Source organism: Mizuhopecten yessoensis, unplaced genomic scaffold, assembly GCF_002113885.1.
Source record: "Mizuhopecten yessoensis strain PY_sf001 unplaced genomic scaffold, ASM211388v2 scaffold9887, whole genome shotgun sequence".
Classification (NCBI taxonomy): Eukaryota; Metazoa; Mollusca; class Bivalvia; order Pectinida; family Pectinidae; genus Mizuhopecten; species Mizuhopecten yessoensis.
The window spans coordinates 58,057-78,536 of record NW_018408272.1 but is presented as its reverse complement, the minus strand read 5'-3'; the positions used below and the strand labels follow the sequence as shown (position 1 = coordinate 78,536).

At 34.2% G+C, this 20,480-nt stretch overlaps 1 protein-coding gene across 7 annotated transcripts in view; it reads left to right on the top strand.

Annotated features, from left to right (window-relative positions):
* The first annotated feature begins 6,674 nt into the window (after positions 1–6,674).
* LOC110458974 (centrosomal protein of 164 kDa-like) overlaps positions 6,675–20,480 on the top strand; it is a 56,401-nt gene continuing 42,595 nt past the window's right edge. For all 7 annotated transcript variants that reach the window (XM_021510973.1, XM_021510971.1, XM_021510972.1 and 4 more), the window contains exons 1-10: positions 6,675–6,792; positions 7,085–7,198; positions 8,033–8,144; positions 9,636–9,757; positions 10,279–10,326; positions 11,407–11,483; positions 12,496–12,639; positions 18,798–18,926; positions 19,410–19,481; positions 20,259–20,327. In XM_021510973.1, the coding sequence (XP_021366648.1) occupies positions 7,117–7,198; positions 8,033–8,144; positions 9,636–9,757; positions 10,279–10,326; positions 11,407–11,483; positions 12,496–12,639; positions 18,798–18,926; positions 19,410–19,481; positions 20,259–20,327 (855 nt within the window). In that variant the 5' untranslated portion in view covers positions 6,675–6,792; positions 7,085–7,116. The remainder of the gene's footprint in view (positions 6,793–7,084; positions 7,199–8,032; positions 8,145–9,635; positions 9,758–10,278; positions 10,327–11,406; positions 11,484–12,495; positions 12,640–18,797; positions 18,927–19,409; positions 19,482–20,258; positions 20,328–20,480) is intronic.

Genomic DNA, 20,480 nt, shown 5'->3' with positions numbered 1-20,480 from the left:
TCAAACCCTCGGGATGAAATATTGAGCAGAAGACCCGAGGCTTTCCATCAGAGATGTATTCTATTAGTCCAGGGTAAGAGAAAGAACATTCTTACACTTCTTTCTTACCTTGGACAGCTCTATTTTACAGACACGGAAATGAGGGAAATAAGTACGCCAAAAAATGCATTACACTGCATCATACAGCTATTTCGACCTTCTAGGGTCCAGTGCGGTAACGCTATAGGGACCAAAAAAATGAAATCCAAATTGGTCTGAACTACTTTTTGAACAGAGGGGGAGGTATGTAAAACTCCTTCACTTTACGAAATTCTCAAATTAGAAGAACGACTGTCTCCACGTTTTCCTGCTTTTCGGATTTGCGAATATATGAAGAGCAGGTAAGCATAATCCTGTTGGCAAAGCGCACAGTTTCAATCTGTTTTTACTCATTGCTTAACCCTCAATGATCGCCAGTTTACTTTTCAGATGTAACATGCCTCTTGACCATCAATTTCCAACCATGCCTGATATTGAGATCCATGAAAATGGTATATTAAAACTTCTCAAAGCTTAAAATCCGCATAAAGCTGACATAAAACCAAAGGTACTGGAGGAACTTGCTAACGAAGTAGCCGCTATTCTATCACTAATGTTTAGCAAGACCTTGGCTACATGTAACTATCATTTGCAAATGTAAACTGAATGGCATTTGGGTGCCTACTTTGAATAATGGAGAAAAAAGCTTTTCTGCATAATTGCTACACGTGAGGGCAAACCCATCACTTTTCTCACGATTTTCAGCAGCTGGCGTCTTTAAACGCACAGGGAACCCATATTGATTTGCCCTCACGTGGTGCGATTATGCAGAAAACGTTTCTTCATCAGTCAGATTGTATTTGTGTGTGAACGATTGCTATAATGTCGAACTTTCATCAAAGACCTTGAACAGCAAGACAGCATATAAAGATGAGTCCAGGATGAGTTCACCACGCTTGCAAAGAATCACACAGAAAATGACTCTATTGTGTACTCCATCTGGCAAAAGTTTTGGAATTTTCCTCTGATTATAGCATGGAAGAATTCAAATGCAGCCAAATAGAAATCTGATCCGATAAACATGAAAATTGGAAACAGTCGTGATCAATGCCAGGTTCACAGATGAGGTAATTATTTCAGCATTCCCCCGGCAGGTCGGGGTATCGAATGTATCCAACGAAAACTGTGATTGTTATTTGATTTCTATTTCTGTTTAAGAAATTATAAATAAAGTGGGGTTTTTTCTGAAAATATTGTAAAAGGAATAAATCCCGGAGATCGGGAAAAGAATACCTCTGTTTTTAACCACGTCATGTATCGTAAGAGGCGACTGATGTGCTGAACCCTCTGCAGAATTGGGGATTCACTTTTGTGTCCTCTACTTTGGGCCATAAAAGCGACCAAAATGTATTTGCTGCACCCGTTCCAATATTGGTATCTTTATATTTCATTCTACTTCTAACTACATTTTATATCCTAGCACCTTGCTTGTCTCATGCACACACACACACACGCGCGCGCGCGCGCGCAAGTACGAATCATGTTAAACACACATGGACGCACATATATGGCCTAAAATAGCGCTTTAAAAAATGGTGGTTTAGTCCTTACTTTTTAAAAAAATATTTTTTATGTAATTGTTTATAACAAGGATTTATTTCAATATAAGCCTCCAAACCAAAGTGAATTTTTATACAATTTTGCGGAAATTCTTACTATGTTGAGAGCTCATTGTGAAATAATAACGTTGGGTGATTTTAATATTTGTTGGAATCAAAGAAAATCAGATGTATAAAACTTATCACGCCATATTAAATATGTTTGGATTTCATCAGATCATTCAAGAATTACAAATAACACATGTACCCTGTTAGATCACATTCTTTGTAATGACAAAGACAGAGTCTGCCAGTCTGGAACTACCTCAATTGGTTTAAGTGATCACTTTCTTACTTATTGTACAAGGAAAGTCCCTAGAAGCTCAATTAAGAAACCCAATACAGTGAAAATAGGATCTACAAAACATTACAACAAAGATCTCTTCAAAGAAAAGCTACTTAATGCTAATTGGGAAGAACGTTTTTGTGCTCAGAGTCAGGAGGAATCTTGGTCAAAATTGAGAGAAATATTTATGAAAGTTTTGGATATTGTAGCTCTAGTCAAAGAAATTAGACTGAAGCAGAGACCTGAACCATGGCTGAACTAAGATATTTTAGACAATATTCGCTTGAGAGATAAAATTTTGCATCAATATAAAAACACAATGATGAGTCTGACTACTAAAATGTTTGTCTACTTAGAAATAAGATCCAAAGAGAAATCAAAAAAGCAAAATCAGATTTTTTTCAAAACAAGATCGAAGAAAATCGTAACAAACCCAAAAAACTGTGGCAATATTTGAAAGATCTAGGATATGAAAAAGCAAAAAAAAATCCAATTCAAACATTGTCTTAAATATTGAGGATAAAAGCTGTTCTGACGGTCATACTATAGCCTATTTTTTCAATAACTTTTTCACTGCCATTGTCTCAAGCTTAGTTAGTAGATAACTTTGCAATATCAACCCTTACAAAACCACCGATCTAGACGGAATACCTGCTAGATTTTTGAAAGACGGGGCTGATGTATTGAAAATTCCTGTTACTTTTCTCATTAATACATCTATAAGTACTGGATCAGTACCCGATGAACTCAAGTTAGCAAAAGTAAAACCTTTATTCAAGAAAAAAAGATAAATTTCAAGTTGAAAATTACAGACCTGTGAGCATACTAAGCACAGTTTCCAAAATTCTTGAAAAAGCTGTCTACGTCCAACTGGAACATTTTCTAGTTTCTAATAATATACTCTATGAGTTACAATCTGGATTCAGAAGTTGTTATTCTACAGAAACTTGTTTAATTCATCTATTTGATCATATTAAAAAACAAACTGCTAAGGGATTATTTACAGGTATGATAATGCTTGACCTGCAGAAAGCTTTCGACACAGTCGATCACCATATACTTTGTAACAAATTGGAAATTATGGGAGTTAAATCTGTTTAAAAATGGTTCCAGTCTTATCTGCAAAAATGAAAAAAAGTTGTTTTTGTAAATGGAGTAAAATCTAAAGAAGCTGAAGTTGATTGTGGAGTTCCTCAAGGGAGTATGTTAGGCCCTTTATTATTAATAACTTATGTAAATGACATGCAAATCAGTATAGATCCTGCTTGCAAACTTATTTTATATGCTGATGACAGTACAATTCTCTTTTCTCACTCTGACCCAAAATTTATATCAACCAAATTGAGCCAAGTTCTAGAATAATGTTCAGATTGGCTAGTTGATAACAAACTGTCATTAAATCTGGGAAAAACTGAATGCATCCTCTTTGGAACTAAGAGAAAGCTAAAAAATGTTGGAACAGTTTAAAATTATTTGTAATGGTCATACTATTCTGTTGCAACCTTTCGTCAAATATCTTTGTTTGTCCATGGATTGCTTTAAAAGTAAGTGGTAGACTTAAATTTCTATATAGGCAAACACGTTTTCTTCCACTATCCACCAGGAAAATATTATGCTCAGCTTAGATTCCAGGTCCAGAATTGGTTACAATGAATTGTCTAGTCTAAATATACTTAATGTTAGTAATAGAGTAAATCAACTCGGAGTAAACCATGCTTTTAATATTTTTTAATGACAAATGCCCCTGACTTCAAAAGGCTAACAGAACTGCAGCAACACTAAACAAGATCTAGTGAATACAATTTGTATATTCCAAATGTGAGCGGGGCAGAATCTACCACGTTTTATTATAGTGCTGCTAAAGATTGGAATTCTGTACCAGAAAGTATCACGAAGATAAAGAGTAAATCATCATTTAAAGTTGCGATCAAAAACATCTTTTTGAAAAACTAAAAAGAGAAAAGGATCAGATATTTGTATTTTATTAACGTAATCTGTTCTAAATATATGTTTGTGTATGTGTGTGTGTGAATATGTGAGTGTGTACACAATATGGGTGCTGTACCTCAATGCAATGTATTTTAAGCTACAACCTATATATTAACATCAGTTTTAACATACAATTAAGTTATCTTCAAAATATAATAGCTATAGTAATTTTACTTAAGTAGTGTTTATGTGTCTGTTAATGGACCCCAGTGGAAATAAGCTTCATGGCTTCCTGGGTAATCCTGTGTTTTAAGTGCAACATATATTCTAGTTCATCTTCATCTTCATTTTTTTTCTTCCTCCGTCGATGCCGACGATTACGGAAGTCGGTCTTGTGCTATTGTGCGTTAATTAGTATGTACAGTGATCTTTTTTGTATTTTTGTTATTTGCTATAGGATAAAAACAGGTTAAAATCAGTGAGTGAGTGTTAGTTATGTTATAGGTTTTGGTGCATGTCCTGAATTCTGCTAGTGTTTCTGATAGGATTATTGTTTTGGGTAGGAGGTTCCACTGTATTATGGTGTATGAAAAGAATGAGTGTCTGTATGTGTCTTTGGATGTGTAGATATGTCTGTAACTAAGGTCGTGTCCTTGACGTGTTCTGGTGTCTCCATGGATGAGATTGTTGGTGTGTATTGCTACCTGTTGGTGTATTATTTTGTAGAGAAGAATAATGCGTGTTCTTGTTCTACGTGTGTGAAGTGTTGGCCATTGCAAGTTGTGTATCATATCTGTGACTGAGCTTGTGTTATGGTATTTGTTTAGGACATATCGTGCTGCTCTTAGTTGTACTTTTTTCTACTTGATTTATGTTATTTGTATAACGTTGGTCCCAAACTGAAGAGCAATATTCGAGTGTTGGTCTTACAATGGCCTTGTATGCGTGTTCTTTTATGTGTGGTGAATTTATTTTTAGGTTGCGTTTCAGAAAGTCTGGTGAATTATTTGCATTTGATGTGATGTTGTTAATGCGTTTGTCCGATTTTAAGTTGTTTTGAAGTGTGATGCCTAGATATTTGTTTGAAGTTACATATTCTAGTGTGTGGTCATGGAGTGTGTATTGGTGTTTAATTTGTGTGCGTTTTGGTGATATAGTGAGTATGGTGCATTTGTCTGGGCGGAATTTCATGAGCCAGTCCTCTTCCCATTTACTAGCTGCATCTAAATGTGCTTGTAGTTTTGTCGTGTCGTCTTTGTTGTTGATTGTTTTGTATAGTATGCTGTCGTCTGCAAAAAAGTCTTGGTGTACTAGTACTGTGCGATATGTATTCGGGGAAGTCGTTGATGTATATGAGGAAGAGGGCTGGTCCCAAACAGGTTCCTTGAGGCACTCCAGATGTTACTGGGATTTTGTCGGAGTGTTTGCCCTCAAGTACTACTGTTTGGGTACCTTGTGATAGGAAGTCTGTTATCCATGTTAGTGTGGTTCCGGTGATGCCGTAATAATTTAGTTTGTGCTGTAGGTGTTTGTGTGGGACTTTGTCGAAGGCTTTGGCAAAGTCCATTATGATAATGTCTGTTTGTTTGTCGTTGTTGTGGTTCTGTGCGAGGTCTTTTATGAATGTAATGAGTTGTGTTTCGCAAGATCTTGATGTGCGGAAGCCATGTTGTAGGTCGTGCAGTATTTTGTTGTCTTCTAAGTGTTTCATGGTTGCGCTTGTGATTATGTGTTCTATGAGTTTGCGTGTGATGCATGTGAGTGATATTGGTCTGTAGTTTGTTGGGCTGTATTTGTCTCCTTTTTTGTATATGGGGTTTAAGTTGGCGTGTTTCCAGTCACTGGGTAATGTTCCTGTATTGAGTGATGTTTGGAATTTTTGTTAGTATTGGTGCTGTGATATCCTTGAGTTCTTTCAGTATTCTGCCGTGTATAAGGTCTGGGCCTGTTGCTTTGTGTGGGTTAATGCTATTTAGTAGTTTGGTGACTCCTTGGGGTGGTATGTGTATATCTGGCATGGGTGGATGAGGTGATATTCCTTTTTTGGGTATTGTTGTGTTCTGTTCTGGTGTGAAGGCTTCTTGGAACTGTTCATTAAGTATGTTTGCCTTTGTTTCTACGTTAGTGCTATGATGTCTGTGTTTTCTTTTTTTGTGGTTTTGATGAACGAGAAGAGTTTTTAGGGTTGTATTTGTTCCTTGTGCTGGTGTCTTCAGGTTTTAAGGTTATTTTATTTTTCGAAGGAATAACCATTACTTATCTTGTAATTTATAAAAGTTTGATAACTTTTTTCTAGATACTTACATATAATTTTACATTAATATTATAATGTAATCAGCCATATAAATTATTAGTGCCAAAACATGTATTGATTACTGTATGAAATTGTTATGTTGTTGTACCTATTTACCAAATAAACTTGAATACTGTACGTCGCTGTTAAAAGTATTATTAATATTAATAATAATTATTATTGTTTTTAAGTACATGGGCTAAGGGAAATAACTCTCACAAATACATTTTTTTTTATCCAAATAATGATTTCTCCCCCCAAAAAATATTCAGCGGTGCTTTCCTGAAAACGTTGTTTATTCTCGGAAAGGATACATATCAGAGAACGGAACATTCAGTAATCAGTTATTACAAATTATGATGTATTATTTTTTATTTGACAAACATCAATGGCTTTATTCCAACACGCACCTTGTCTTTACTACGACGACTAATAACCAGTCCCCCGAAAACAAAAATTACCCAAAATTTCCCACAATTCCTCACTGTCAAGGAAGCAGTATGGCGTGAAAATAGCAAGACGTTTAAACTTGTTGGAAATTTAAATGGGGTGTGAAACTGACAAGATATGTGAACAGGATGATTTTATAACCTGTGCTTCTTTATCATGTAAGTATGTGTATAAAACATGCTTTGCACCGTATGAATCTTTAAATTACGACGAAAAATATCGGAATTTGGCTGACAGAACGTGTCTGGGCAAAAACAATGCACTGGCGAAATGTCAAAAACTTACACCAAATACCTTGTTTACATTCTGCGTTATTCAGTGTAATAACGAAACATGTAAATTCTTATGACAGAGAAGGCAACTTTATACATCTAGAAAATCGTTAGCCTTGCTATAATAATTGATATGTTTAAAACAAAATAATCTTTATTCCATGTTTTGCTTTGATAGTTGGAAGGTTTTGATGAAAGTTGGGAGTGAAAATGGACGCGGGACGGATGATGATCAACGATCAGGTCATCCTAGAGGAAGATTACGACGAGAACTATCAGCCCGGTGAAGATGGTAAGAACTGAATGAATTGGTGAATGCATCCGAAGATTATTTAATAATAACATGCTGCTAACCATGCAACAGTTGGCAGATAACCCATTAATTATGTAGGTTATTCAAATTAACACGGTGAGAGTATCAACTATTAATCATAACTGCTTGACGATAAAATGGATAAATTATAGTTTTTATTGATTGTCAGAAAAAGGAAATAGATATGAAAACATAAAAAATCAACATTTATATTACTGTTCTTCATATTTAACGAAATCAAAACAACTATCTATTTGGTCAATCGATGAGTACAGTAGAGTATTTACACACCTTAAAACAACAATATTTTCCCAAAGTTTGAAACATATGTGTATTTAAGACATTTGTAACTCATCCTTGTGCCTTAATACTGAGGAAAGGTAATTATTGTCTTTTGCAGCTTAATTTAAAAAAAATATATTTTCATTAACGTATTTCAATAACACTAGAACTAGAAATAATGATTCAATTGCTGATTCTTTCTCCTTTTTTTCTCTCACAATTTCCCCAAAAATCCTTGCTGGTAGCCTTAGTTCTCAAGATTTAGTATTTTAAACTTGAATTCATGAAATCTGATTACTGTCCTTTTCCCTATTTTTTTTACAACCATTACAAGCAACACAAGTAAAAATGATGAACAAAGTAAGAACAATAACATGTGACCCATTTTGTTTATTCTTTTTATTGATGTGGAATCAAATTTAACTTTGTCATATATCTATGAACATCATATTTCCATAAACATTACATTGAACCTGAATGTACATATGTGTATTAGTATTGACAATAAATATTGTATTCTGCCTTTTTCAGAAATCGTTGAGTATTCCCAGATCATTGGTATTGACCCTCGTACAGAGCCCCACCTGCTGTGGATTGCAAGGGAGGGAATCAATGCACCACTGCCGGAACACTGGAGGCCGTGGTAACTATTATACAGTAATGCTAGGTTGATTCACAGATGTATTTAGGGGTGTACATGTGATTCCATCAGTGTGTTGACCAGACTACTAGATTTGATGTCAGAGCGTTTGAAAAAAAAAAAATGTATATGTTACACAAATGTATCCTGTTTTGCATATATTTGTAACATAAGCTAATTTCCTAAACACAACAGTAACAAAATTACACTACAAGAATATATATATAGGTTACGGTAACAAAATTAAACTACAAGAATATCTACATAGGTTACAGTAACAAAATTAAACTACAAGAATATCTATATAGGTTACAGTAACAAAATTAAACTACAAGAATATCTATATAGGTTACAGTAACAAAATTAAACTACAAGAATATCTATATAGGTTACAGTAACAAAATTAAACTACAATAATATCTATATATAGGTTACAGTAACAAAATTAAACTAAAGGAATATCTATATATAGGTTACAGTAACAAAATTAAACTACAAGAATATCTATATAGGTTACAGTATCAAAATTAAACTACAGGAATATCTATCTATAGGTTACAGTAACAAAATTAAACTACAAGAATATCTATATAGGTTACAGTATCAAAATTAAACTACAGGAATATCTATCTATAGGTTACAGTAACAAAATTAAACTACAAGAATATCTATATAGGTTACAGTAACAACATTAAACTACAAGAATATCTATATAGGTTACGGTAACAAAATTAAACTACAAGAATATCTACATAGGTTACAGTAACAAAATTAAACTACAAGAATATCTATATAGGTTACAGTAACAAAATTAAACTACAGGAATATCTATATATAGGTTACAGTAACAAAATTAAACTAGTACAAGAATATCTACATATAGGTTACAGTAACAAAACAAAACTACTAAAGTACAAGGACATGCATAGAGAGACTTGCCTGGTTTTCACTGTTTAAATGTTCTGTGTGATGCTGTTCCAAGACTATTGAGTAGTTAATGTTTAACTTCTATAACTCATTTGCACTATTTAACATTTTGAACAAACTGTACGACACCTTTCGAGAAATAGGTACTCTGCTCCATTTGTTTGAAAACAAAGTTCAATGATGTGGTTTGTTGAGGTCTAATTGAGGTCTGAACTGTTAGACAAAAATGTGTAGCTTGTTGTATATTTCTGACCACCTAGAATCTACGATGAATTTTTTTATCCTCAGATTAGCAAACAGGCATTAATGTGAAAAAAAAGGTTTTATAAGATTGTGAAACATTGAACTCAGGTCTGAAATGTCATTCATTGTAGCTCTATAAACATTTTGTTGAGTAATGAAAGAAAAATGAATATCTTATTGTATGGCAAATTATAAAATTTTCATAACAAAGCAAGCTTGAAATGCTTAGATTTAGAAACCAAACATTAGTTGAAGCAGGTTTGTCCCTGTGTCATATATTCCATTTATTTGGGCTATGTTTGTAGAGAGGTTTTTCTATTTCAGCCAAGATCCCAATGATGACATCTACTACTTTAACTTTGCCTCGGGAGAAAGTATCTGGGACCACCCATGTGATGAGTTCTACAGGAAAATGGTGGCCGAGGAACGCAAGAAATATATCATGGGTAAAGATGTGTTGACCAAGTCGTATCTGATCCGTTCGGAGTTTGGTCTAATCAATATTATTGTCTTACCATGACCTACGTACCACTGGCCTCTTGTTAGTTATGTATAGTATGGAAGTATCATATATTATATAATTTCAATAATATAGCCTTACTTACTGGAGAGCAGTGGTCAAGTAAGACCATAAATGAATACTCTTGAATATACTTGTAGCGTTCACTGCCCAAAGGTGATTACTAGTACTGTTACCAGAACAGTTGATAGAGTCAAGAAAATATAATTTTGAACAGGAGCCAGTGGTGTTGTTGTTGCTCATCCTTTCTCTTTGAGTTGACCTGCCATCATGCAAACTCTCCACCCCACACTACCGTCACATTGGAACTGACCCCAGTGACGTTGGTCCCACACCCACACCCCTACCCCTTCTTGATTGTTTGCAGAACAGTTCATAAAAAAAATTTTTGGTATCTTTAATTTGTCACTGTTGAAGTTTTGATAGACAACAATTTTTTTTTAACAGGTGGAGGGTCAAGGTCAGGACCTGGAGGTCAAGGACCCGGATCTGCAGGTCAGTTTTAACGTTAATGATTGGGTAAACAATACCGATATAAAAGAAAGGGAAATCGTTTTTTGATTGAAAGTCTGTTAGAATTGCTATGAAATGTTTGATTTGATACAAAAATGAGTTTAAATATCCTGAAGTAATTTCTATAAAATTAGCATGTAAAATTTATTTGGTTTACAGCTCTGAAAGATTGGACTAAAATTAAGATTTAGACTTGAAAGTGTGTTGTGTTCTTAACTGCAGGACCAATCTAGAATAAAGTAGAAGTTTTAAAAATTGTCCAATAGTGTTGTAAAGTTTAACCCTGTCATCAATAAGATGTGGCTCCCTACTCACAGTATGATTCATGGCTCATGAATTTCGAATTTGGTTAAATTTCAATTTTATAATAGTGCTTTAATCAATAACACATGTTCTAGTTGGCTATCAGCCAAACACAGATGTAGTGTGCAATGGTTCACACTGGAAACTGTTTCTATCACATCACTGGTGATGATTAATTGTGCTACACGTTGGCATGTTAGAGGATAAAATACAGTTTATCCATCAACAAAGACGTTGACAAACGTGATGATGTAAACAATCCAAAATAGCTGAAACGATTTGAAAACTAATCCTAACCAGAGTAAGTCTGACCCCAGACAGATCTATTGTCCAATATCAGTTCTATATCAGAGCAAAGCTTATATAATTAACTTGTAGGTTCATCCAGGTTTTGTGTGGTTGTTTTCACTTTAGAACTTTCTTTCAAGGAAACACTTTACTTTGATATTTACAATTGGAATTTGACTTAAAGCCTAGTTTTCAAATAAAAGATATTCCAATTTATTACTGACCTACAGGTTTTCCCATTTAATTGGTCCTGATAATTGACTAAGGAAAGGGGTCAGAGGCATTTTTTTCGAGAGATTATCAGTTTGAAAAATGTGATGATATGTATATCAATAAAAGACAATGAAACCAAAAAAATCTTGATGTATTATGCAGAAATTTTTCTTTGAAATGACTTGAACTTACTGTAAAATTAGTCCCAGATTTGTTTAGAAACAAAATTACATATATCTGTATAATTTCATGTTGAAGGAGGGAAGAAAGGCAAACTGGGAAAAGATGATGGAAAGAAGAAAAAAGACAAACAAAACAAGCAATCTCCACTAAAAGTAAGTTGACGTAAAGAATACACATGTCACCTTGTCATGTTCTCAGAAATTTCATTCAGCTGGAAATTGAGAAAATATTCCCATTGAATGAATACATTTGTCATCACTTTTCTGCTATTTTAAGTTGTAAGAACTAAGGTGGAGAAAACCCAAAACAACATGCATCAGGCTCATCAACACAGAGTCACAGATTCCTAAAACTTTAGAACCAGCACTGGGCAGTAGAACATTAGGGAAGCCTTCAATTGAACTGATGATCCATTATGTGTTTTTTGGTAAACTCTCCAATATGTTGTTTAATTGCTAAATTGCTAATACCTAGTCCCAGTGTGGTAACAGTTTGTCATTTCTATGTTAAATGCAGGTAGTCTGGTCCCAACACCATAAAACCATGTCACTCCTGTGGTTAATTCCAGGAGCCTGGTCCCAAGACAGTAAAACATCGAAACGTCTCCTTTTTGTGATAAATTCTAGGAGCTCAATGTCAAGAAAGTAAATTGAAGGGGTTTGCAGTTATATTTGGGAATCAGATATTTTGAGTCCTTGACTCCTGTTTTTCCTTTGGGACTCTTTGACGAACCACTATAACTCTAAATCATGGAATTATTAAGTGATGAAAATTTTGAAAAAAATATTCATGGCTCACCTGAAAAAACCTATGAAAATCACTGTGGCTTATTCTGATCACAATAAAACAATGTTTAATTTCTGAGATAAATTCAGGGGGCTTTGTTCTAAGAAGATAAAGCAGAACAACTTATCAAAAAAATTGTGAATTCAGCAGACCTAATCCAAAGTCAGTAAAGTAATAAATACTAGATTCACTCAAAGATCCATGTGCAGTAATCTGAATTATTCACCAATGTCTGAAGAAGGTGGGATAAATTATTGTTTTGAAATCTCCTAAGTAACCATATATTTTGCTTGAAAACACTGTATATATGATAGCAGTGCTGCTTGTTATTCATCTATTTTCTGGAGAATAATCATGTGTAACATTGGGTGTTTACAGCAACTGGGTCCGTTAAAAGCTGAGCAGAGCCTGGGTACACCGTCCCTTCACCGGGGAGGCCCTGGTCCAGGGAGTGGGTTGGAACCAATGAAGTCCGGGGGATCACTGGGACCCCTTAGGGGTTCTACAGGTACCAGTCAACCGGTAAGTTTATTCAGGGGTGCCAACGTCTCTACTGACCAGTACTGTGTTGATGTGTGTCAGAATAATTGGAGTATAGCCATTAGCATGTTGATGTGTGTCAGAATTGTTACAATTTGTTTTTCTTTTAAAACAATCGGATATTTGAATATTCTTTTGTTTGTTTCTTTAAAAACCTTGTTATTTCTATCACCTTACTAAGTTCATTTTATTATCTATATTTGGTTCAAGTAGCTCTAAACACCCATATAATGGTTCTTTAAATCATCTGGCCCTTGGTTCAAAGGGCAAGATGAGCTATTGTGATCAAATCTCAATCTGTTGTCTGTAAACTTTTTTTTATTGACTTTTCAAGAACAATTTCTAACCAGTTTTGGTAGGCAGTATCTAGGTCTTTCACAGATACATAGATGTTTACAACACAAGGTGCACAGAATTTGAAAAGTCTCACCCATAATCAGGTAGAACGTTGTGTTGTTATATATGTACAGTATTGATAATGAAAAGATAACTATATTCATTTATATACTTTCTATTTGTGCATTAAACAATATTTCTTAAAAAAATAAAATCAAAGGCTTTATAAGTTGTATAATGTTTTGATATTTTGTGGTAGTCTTACGTTCTTTAGTGTCTTGTTACAAAATAATGCATTAAGGAATTTTGTATTGTGACGAAATGCACATCCTCAAAGCAGGTGGATGAAGAATATTTCTTAACATTTTATTATATTCCCTGCAAATGAAGTTTAAGGGGTGTATAGAGGAATCACCCTGTCCATCCATCTGTACATGAACCTCATGAGCACAACTCCTCTTATAAACTGTTTGTTGGATTTCTTTGTAATTTGGTACAGTGAAAGCAAATCATATGCATACATATATGTATGAAGAAAGGAAATTGCAATTTGACTAATTTCCCTGGAGTTATTGCCCTTGGAAACTTTAATTTCTGCTCCACAAGCCTTGTAAGCACAACTTCTCCTGAACCTTTACTGGGATTCTTTGTGTAACTTGGCACAGGGAAAGCACATCATCTGTTGATGTGCATAGAGACAGAGATTTGTGATAGGGTATTAATACACCCTGCAAACAAAGTTTAAAAAAGTGTAAAAACTAAAGCAGGGGGTATATCTTAGTGGCTCATTCACAGTTTCTCTAGTAATTTTGTATGATGGAACAAAGGGAGGTAACCATTTGGCTCTGGTTTATTTTGTAGGGCTCTCCAGTGAGTACTGTTTCATGGTCAGACTGGTCAGGTTGTAGTGATTTTTACTGCTGTGATATATGTATTACAAACCTGTCCATCATACTAAATCATCACCTAACTTAAACCTCCATTTCATTGCTATACCATACTAGCTTTAGGTATAGGTTGGCTATTGATAGTTGGTAAAGAGGGAAATCGTGTAATAATGTGTTTCTGTATATCAACATTTTAGGTCATTTAGGGTCAACCAACACTAAAATAGACATTCACAGGAATCTGTAATTGATCAATATTACTACATTATAATTACCACATAGTATTTAAGCATATATTGGGAAGTTAACATTACTCAAGACTATTATAATTACTAGAAATTAATTGGGATATATATATAGGTGTCAGAAAGACAAAAGTTTTGAATATTTTGTATCACAATGGTTTTTGTGTACAGTGAATGGGGATATATAGTGTGTGAGGTTTTGTTGAAAGTGATTTACAGTGGAACCTTATTGGAAGGACGATATCATCACCTCCTGTATACTTTTCCATTCAGGAAAAACAACAGTAACCAATGTAAAATTATACTCTGTTCATTGTTGTTGTCAGAAATATAAATTTTAACATAGATATGTGTTAGATGAAATGTCTAGGAATAACTTATTTTTTTCTACATTGGTCTTGTAGGATGTAATTCAAACATGACATTTTGTACCTAATTCAGCGGCGTTGTTGCTCATCGTTTCTTTTTTCATTTAGTCTTGATATGTTTGTATGCATAAGAAAAGTGCTGATGGTTTGGTGTAAAAGAAAAGATGAATACATTGTCTAACTTAACAAATACCATTTTTGGCTTAGATAGGGTTCAGTTCCTGAGTCCCCAGAAACAGACAACCATCAGGCTTAGATAGGGTTCAGTTGCTGAGTTAAAGCCCCCAGAAACAGACAAACATCAGGCTTAGATAGGGTTCAGTTCCTGAGTCCCCAGAAACAGACAACCATCAGGCTTAGATAGGGTTCAGTTCCTGAGCCCCCAGAAACAGACACCCAGAAACAGACAACCATCAGGCTTAGATAGGGTTCAGTTGCTGAGTTAAAGCCCCCAGAAACAGACAACCATCAGGCTTAGATAGGGTTCAGTTCCTGAGTCCCCAGAAACAGACAACCATCAGGCTTAGATAGGGTTCAGTTGCTGAGTTAAAGCCCCCAGAAACAGACAAACATCAGGCTTAGATAGGGTTCAGTTCCTGAGTCCCCAGAAACAGACAACCATCAGGCTTAGATAGGGTTCAGTTCCTGAGCCCCCAGAAACAGACACCCAGAAACAGACAACCATCAGGCTTAGATAGGGTTCAGTTGCTGAGTTAAAGCCCCCAGAAACAGACAACCATCAGGCTTAGATAGGGTTCAGTTGCTGAGCCCCCAGAAACAGACAACCATCAGGCTTAGATAGGGTTCAGTTCCTGAGCCCCTAAAAACAGACAACCATCAGGCTTAGATAGGGTTCAGTTGCTGAGTTAAAGCCCCCAGAAACAGACAACCATCAGGCTTGTATAGGGTTCAGTTGCTGAGCCCCCAGAAACAGACAACCATCAGGCTTAGATAGGGTTCAGTTCCTGAGTCCCCAGAAACAGACAACCATCTGAGCCCAGATTAACAGGCTGGAGGTTCCTTTGTATCGGCCGTTATGTTTGCGAGTGTTTGCTTCATTCACGCTATTGTGTGAGAACAAGCGAGGGTGTGAAGTCCTGTGGTTTTTTAAAACTTCATTTCAAGGTTTAAAATGCTCTATACTCTTAACATTTAAAAAATTGAAATAGTATGAAACACTCCGTTACAAACATGTTCCAAGGTAAAATTGTCGTATCTTATAAAGGATCATGTTACTAGATTTATTGTGTTGCATTTTTTTTTTAATTCAATTTTGATTTGATAATAAATTACATTTTTATCTTAGCCTTCTATTCTTCTGTCCTATTATGAAGAGTTTCATGTCTGCATATATCAGGACATTTATTTACTGTATTCTGTGCACACTTGCTAGTACACATACATTGTATTCTAGAACATCCCTAGTGATGTTTTTAGTAGTTGTGTATCATTCATGTTATGTAGGGTAGTTGATTTCCTTGTGGTAAAGTGTATATAAATATATATCTTCATTTGTAAGGGATGTTGGTGAACTCTTTAAGCACAATTCTGTCATAATCACCACCTGTAAATTATTTGAAGTAACAACATAACTATTTATACATTTTTTTGGGCTCAATGTTTATTTGTTAAAGTAGGTGGATGAATTCTCTTAACACAGTTCTCTCAAAATCACCACTTGTGTATTGCATGAAGAAATAAAATAATTATTACAATAATGGATATTTCAGGTTGATAAATAACTGTTAAGTGTTTTTATCAGTGACCTGTATGGCAAGATTAAACCAGTATGTAATGGTTCATCCTTTTTAGTCACAAGCACTCTATCGAATCCATCATTTTTGTCTCGCTGAAAAATGTCTAAAAATGTAGTTTGTACAGACACAAAGCATGGCAAGGGGATATATAGTGGGACGGAGACCCTGAAATATCAATCTTTGACAAAACTTAATAAGTATGTTAGATATAATTACGCAAAGTTATTAAAGGTTGTAGGACATGTATCGGTTGCTTTACTCATTCAACTGACCATTTATAAGTAGTTCAGTTATCAATTTAAATTTAAAAGTTAACTTATTCAACTGTCTAGTAAAAAAATTATTAAATCAGCTGTTTGTTGTTAAATAAATCCCTGTTAGAGAATAAGTGTAAAAGATTTGGTTGTGCATGTTTAAGGTATAAAAATTGGTAAACAAAACTAGCTACACCCTAAATTTGGATGTGTAAGTTTTTATGTCATTTCTAAAACAGCACTGTTCCTTATAAACTTCTAAACATATATCATCATAAATATTAAAATAAAGATATTAAATGACACAACCTTTTCCTAAATCCTCTTTGATTGGATCGTAATCACTTGGAGGTTAGTAATTTGTGATATTGACTCGGTCTAACTGTTTTTTGAAACAGCAGATCAATAATCATTTCGCAATGCTTTCTGTCAATTCAGTTAGTTATTCTGTACAATTTTCATATGTTCCATCTTTTTTGATAATGAAAACATCATTTAGAATTTGATATAAAACAATTAGTGTCTTTTATTTTATCCAATATGTGGTTATATGGACCTGAGAAAGTAATATTGAGAAGTTTCGCACAATAGCACTTTTTCAGGTCTATATATAACCACATATTAACCTCAACAGAAGTCCATAACTGATGATTATTTATAGACTACTTTATTTGGTAGAAGTAATTAGATGTATACTGTGTTTTACTGTCCAACAGACTGACAATGTGGTAGATTTCTTACAAGGAATGTCTTCGCCGGTTGAAACTGTGAATATACTGCTGTTCATTTTTTTGTCATTCTTCATCTTATACAAAAATGCCATAGTTGTTTTAATTGTATTTCTATACCAAATTAATGAAATTAGTTTTAGTTGGAAGTTGTGTGGAACGGTTTTGCCTGTTAGAATGTTCTGTCATACATGTAATTTGTAATAATATATGAAAACCCTTTTTTCATATTTTATTATATGTAGGAATACCTATGGCATATTTCTTTGAGCAGTCATTTGTATGATTCACAGTGCTACCTAGGATAGAAACTATACACAGCCTTACAAGTTTAGAGATATTTAGGTAGATGCTAGATTAAATCTATAAGTAATCATAGAATAGATGATTGAATCAATCTTAATGCTTATTATCAAAAACATCAAAATCTTTGTAATGTTATAATCAAAGTAAGGGAGACAATTTAATTATCTCCCCTTATTTTCATCCATAAGTAGATTTAGTTTCAGATGTTTATATTATTATTTCACAATGGTCGTAGTCTTTAAATGCCTTAATGTTTTGTTCATCCTAAGGATAAATATGACACAAATTTATTTCCTTAATAAAAATTGATTAAAACCTGATGTCAGACAGTTACAGTTCTGTAATAGGACAATCAAACCTTTCTCTATATCAGAGCTGTTGAGGCCTTGAATACATTTGGGTAATATTGTTCAAAATAAGATGCTCAGTGACAAGAAGCTCATTTGATATTTCTCAGCAAAGATCCAACATGTTACAGCTTGTAGAAAAAAATTGCCTACCTAATCAGCAACTCCTCATGTAAGTGCCTCTTATCGGTTACAAGTGTCACATCCCTTTACCCTGATTTACCAGCTTATTTAAAAAAACCTGTCTATTATGGCTGTTTCTGACTTTAGAAGGATGTGCAGTCATTGTTAATGTCCACAATTGATAAGTACCCAGATACTTGTTTGGTGGAAACACTGGACAATCATTCTTGGACATGTAGGTAAACAAAACAGAAATTGATAGAAATTATGATTTATTTGAAATCATTTCAAAATCAGCTGAAAATTGCATGTTGTGCATGGCTGCATCTGTAACGGAATAGTATAGGGCTTTTAACATAAAATGTCACCTTGAATATTTATTTTATTTTTTGCCCTAATGAAGTTGTAAGAATTTGTTGTTTTAAAAAAATTGTAGATTATTCCAGTTTACTGTATATGAAATATATATATACTGTTATTGTGAAACTATGTTTTAGAAGATTATTTTTATCCAAATTTGTACTTCATATGTTTTTCATATTTTTTTGCTCTTTAAACATGTTTGAAAGGGAAGTAACACTTAATCTGGCACTTTCTAAACAATTTATGTTTATTCATTTTTGATGCTGATGCACAATTATTGACATAAAAAAGTGAAAAAAAAATGTTACTGAAATAAATTCCTGTTTATGATATTATTGTGTATTTGATTGTTCTCCCCAAGCATTTTTGTGAAAACTGGATTATTTTCACACAAAAAATATTACAATATTTATGTTTTTGTTGCAGATGCGGTCAAGCATGAACACAACCACAGGGTCGTTCAGGTCTGGTCAGGCGGTAAACCTGAGTAAGAGTGGGAACCTGACGAGTAGTATGAGTATCCCTATCTACTCGGTGGAGTTTGAGGACGAGGAGGCGAGTATATCTTCATCAAGGTCCTGCTTTATCACACAGGTTTATCAGGGTACTCTTAATTAGGTCTGTTTAAAGGACGTATTCCCAGCTGAAAAATCACTCCTTTAAAATTCCCAATAAGAAAATCTAAGAAAAAGAATATGCATAAATTTGATGAATTTTCCGAGTTCTCAAAAACTGAAAAAGTAGTATACCGGTATGTAAGAATGACAGATTAATGATGTTGTCGTAAAGATAGACTGAAATGAATGTTTTACATTGTAGTGTCGAGGTGATCATTTTCAATCCTTGGACTTGTATGTTCTGTTTCCAGTATTAATAATTATGAAAGTAGTAACACTAATTAGTAAAAATTTAAAAAAAAAATCACTATTTAATGTTACTTTCAAATTTCACGACATACAACTGCTAGCCCAATTGCAAGTGATTGTTAAAAATTAACATCCATAACGCCTTTGACAAGATTAATCCCGTTTTTTGTAGGGGGACCATGAAAGGCCGGTACGTCACAGTGTGGAACTGGAGATCCACGATGTAGCTGGGCTGGGATACGAGGTAGGACACACAAAGTCCTCCTCAGGCTTTCTCACAGTTAGAAAACTTCTCTTGATAGGAATATGTTTCTGATCAGATCCGTGACATCACTTAAGAAAATTTTCTAAGAAACACTGAATCTTCTTTTGAGAAGACTTCTGAAAGCTATTTTAGGATATCTGAGATGAACCAAATATTCTCTTGAGAGATTGGAGTTTCTGAGAGGTCTTGTCAATTTTTTTCATTAGAGAATATTTAAGAGGTACTGTATCTTCTCTTATTAGGATTTCTGATAAGGTCTGTCGCTTCTTTTGAGAGGATTTATAAGAAGCACTGATTCTTTTCTCATGAAGATTTTGAGAGTTTTCTTGACAGTATTGATGATTGCTACTGATTTTTTTATGGGAGCATTATTTTCTAAGAAGCAGCATTTTATCCATTTCTGAGATGTACTGTCAATGTTTTCTTTAGAGGATCTCTAAAAAGAACTGAATCTTTTCTTGAGAGGTTTTCTAAGAGGAACTTAATCTTCTGAGAGGATTATTTTGTTACATGTACTGAATCATCTCTTTAAATGATTTATCAAAGCTGCCAAATATGTAGTGTTTTAGAGCACATCTAAGAGAAGTACTGAATCTTTTCCTGAGAGGATCAAATATTCATTGATAGTCTCATCAGGATGGACATATAAAATTCATGATTATCAGAATATTTTTGGTAATACTTGATTAATTAAAAAGATGTGCCCTTAAACACAATCAAATATAATTTCATGGCTTATTTTTTTTATTTTCATAGGATTCTGACAGCGACAAGGTTGGCCACAAGGAATCAGACAGTGACAGTGAAGACTACGGCAAAGACATTGTACGTACTGACCCCTCCTTAAATAAGAGGTCAGAAGTACTGACCTCTCCTTAATTCATAGGTCAGAAGGACTGACCTCTCCTTAAATCATAGGTCAGAAGTACTGACCTCTCCTTAAATCATAGGTCAGAAGTACTGACCTCTCCTTAATTC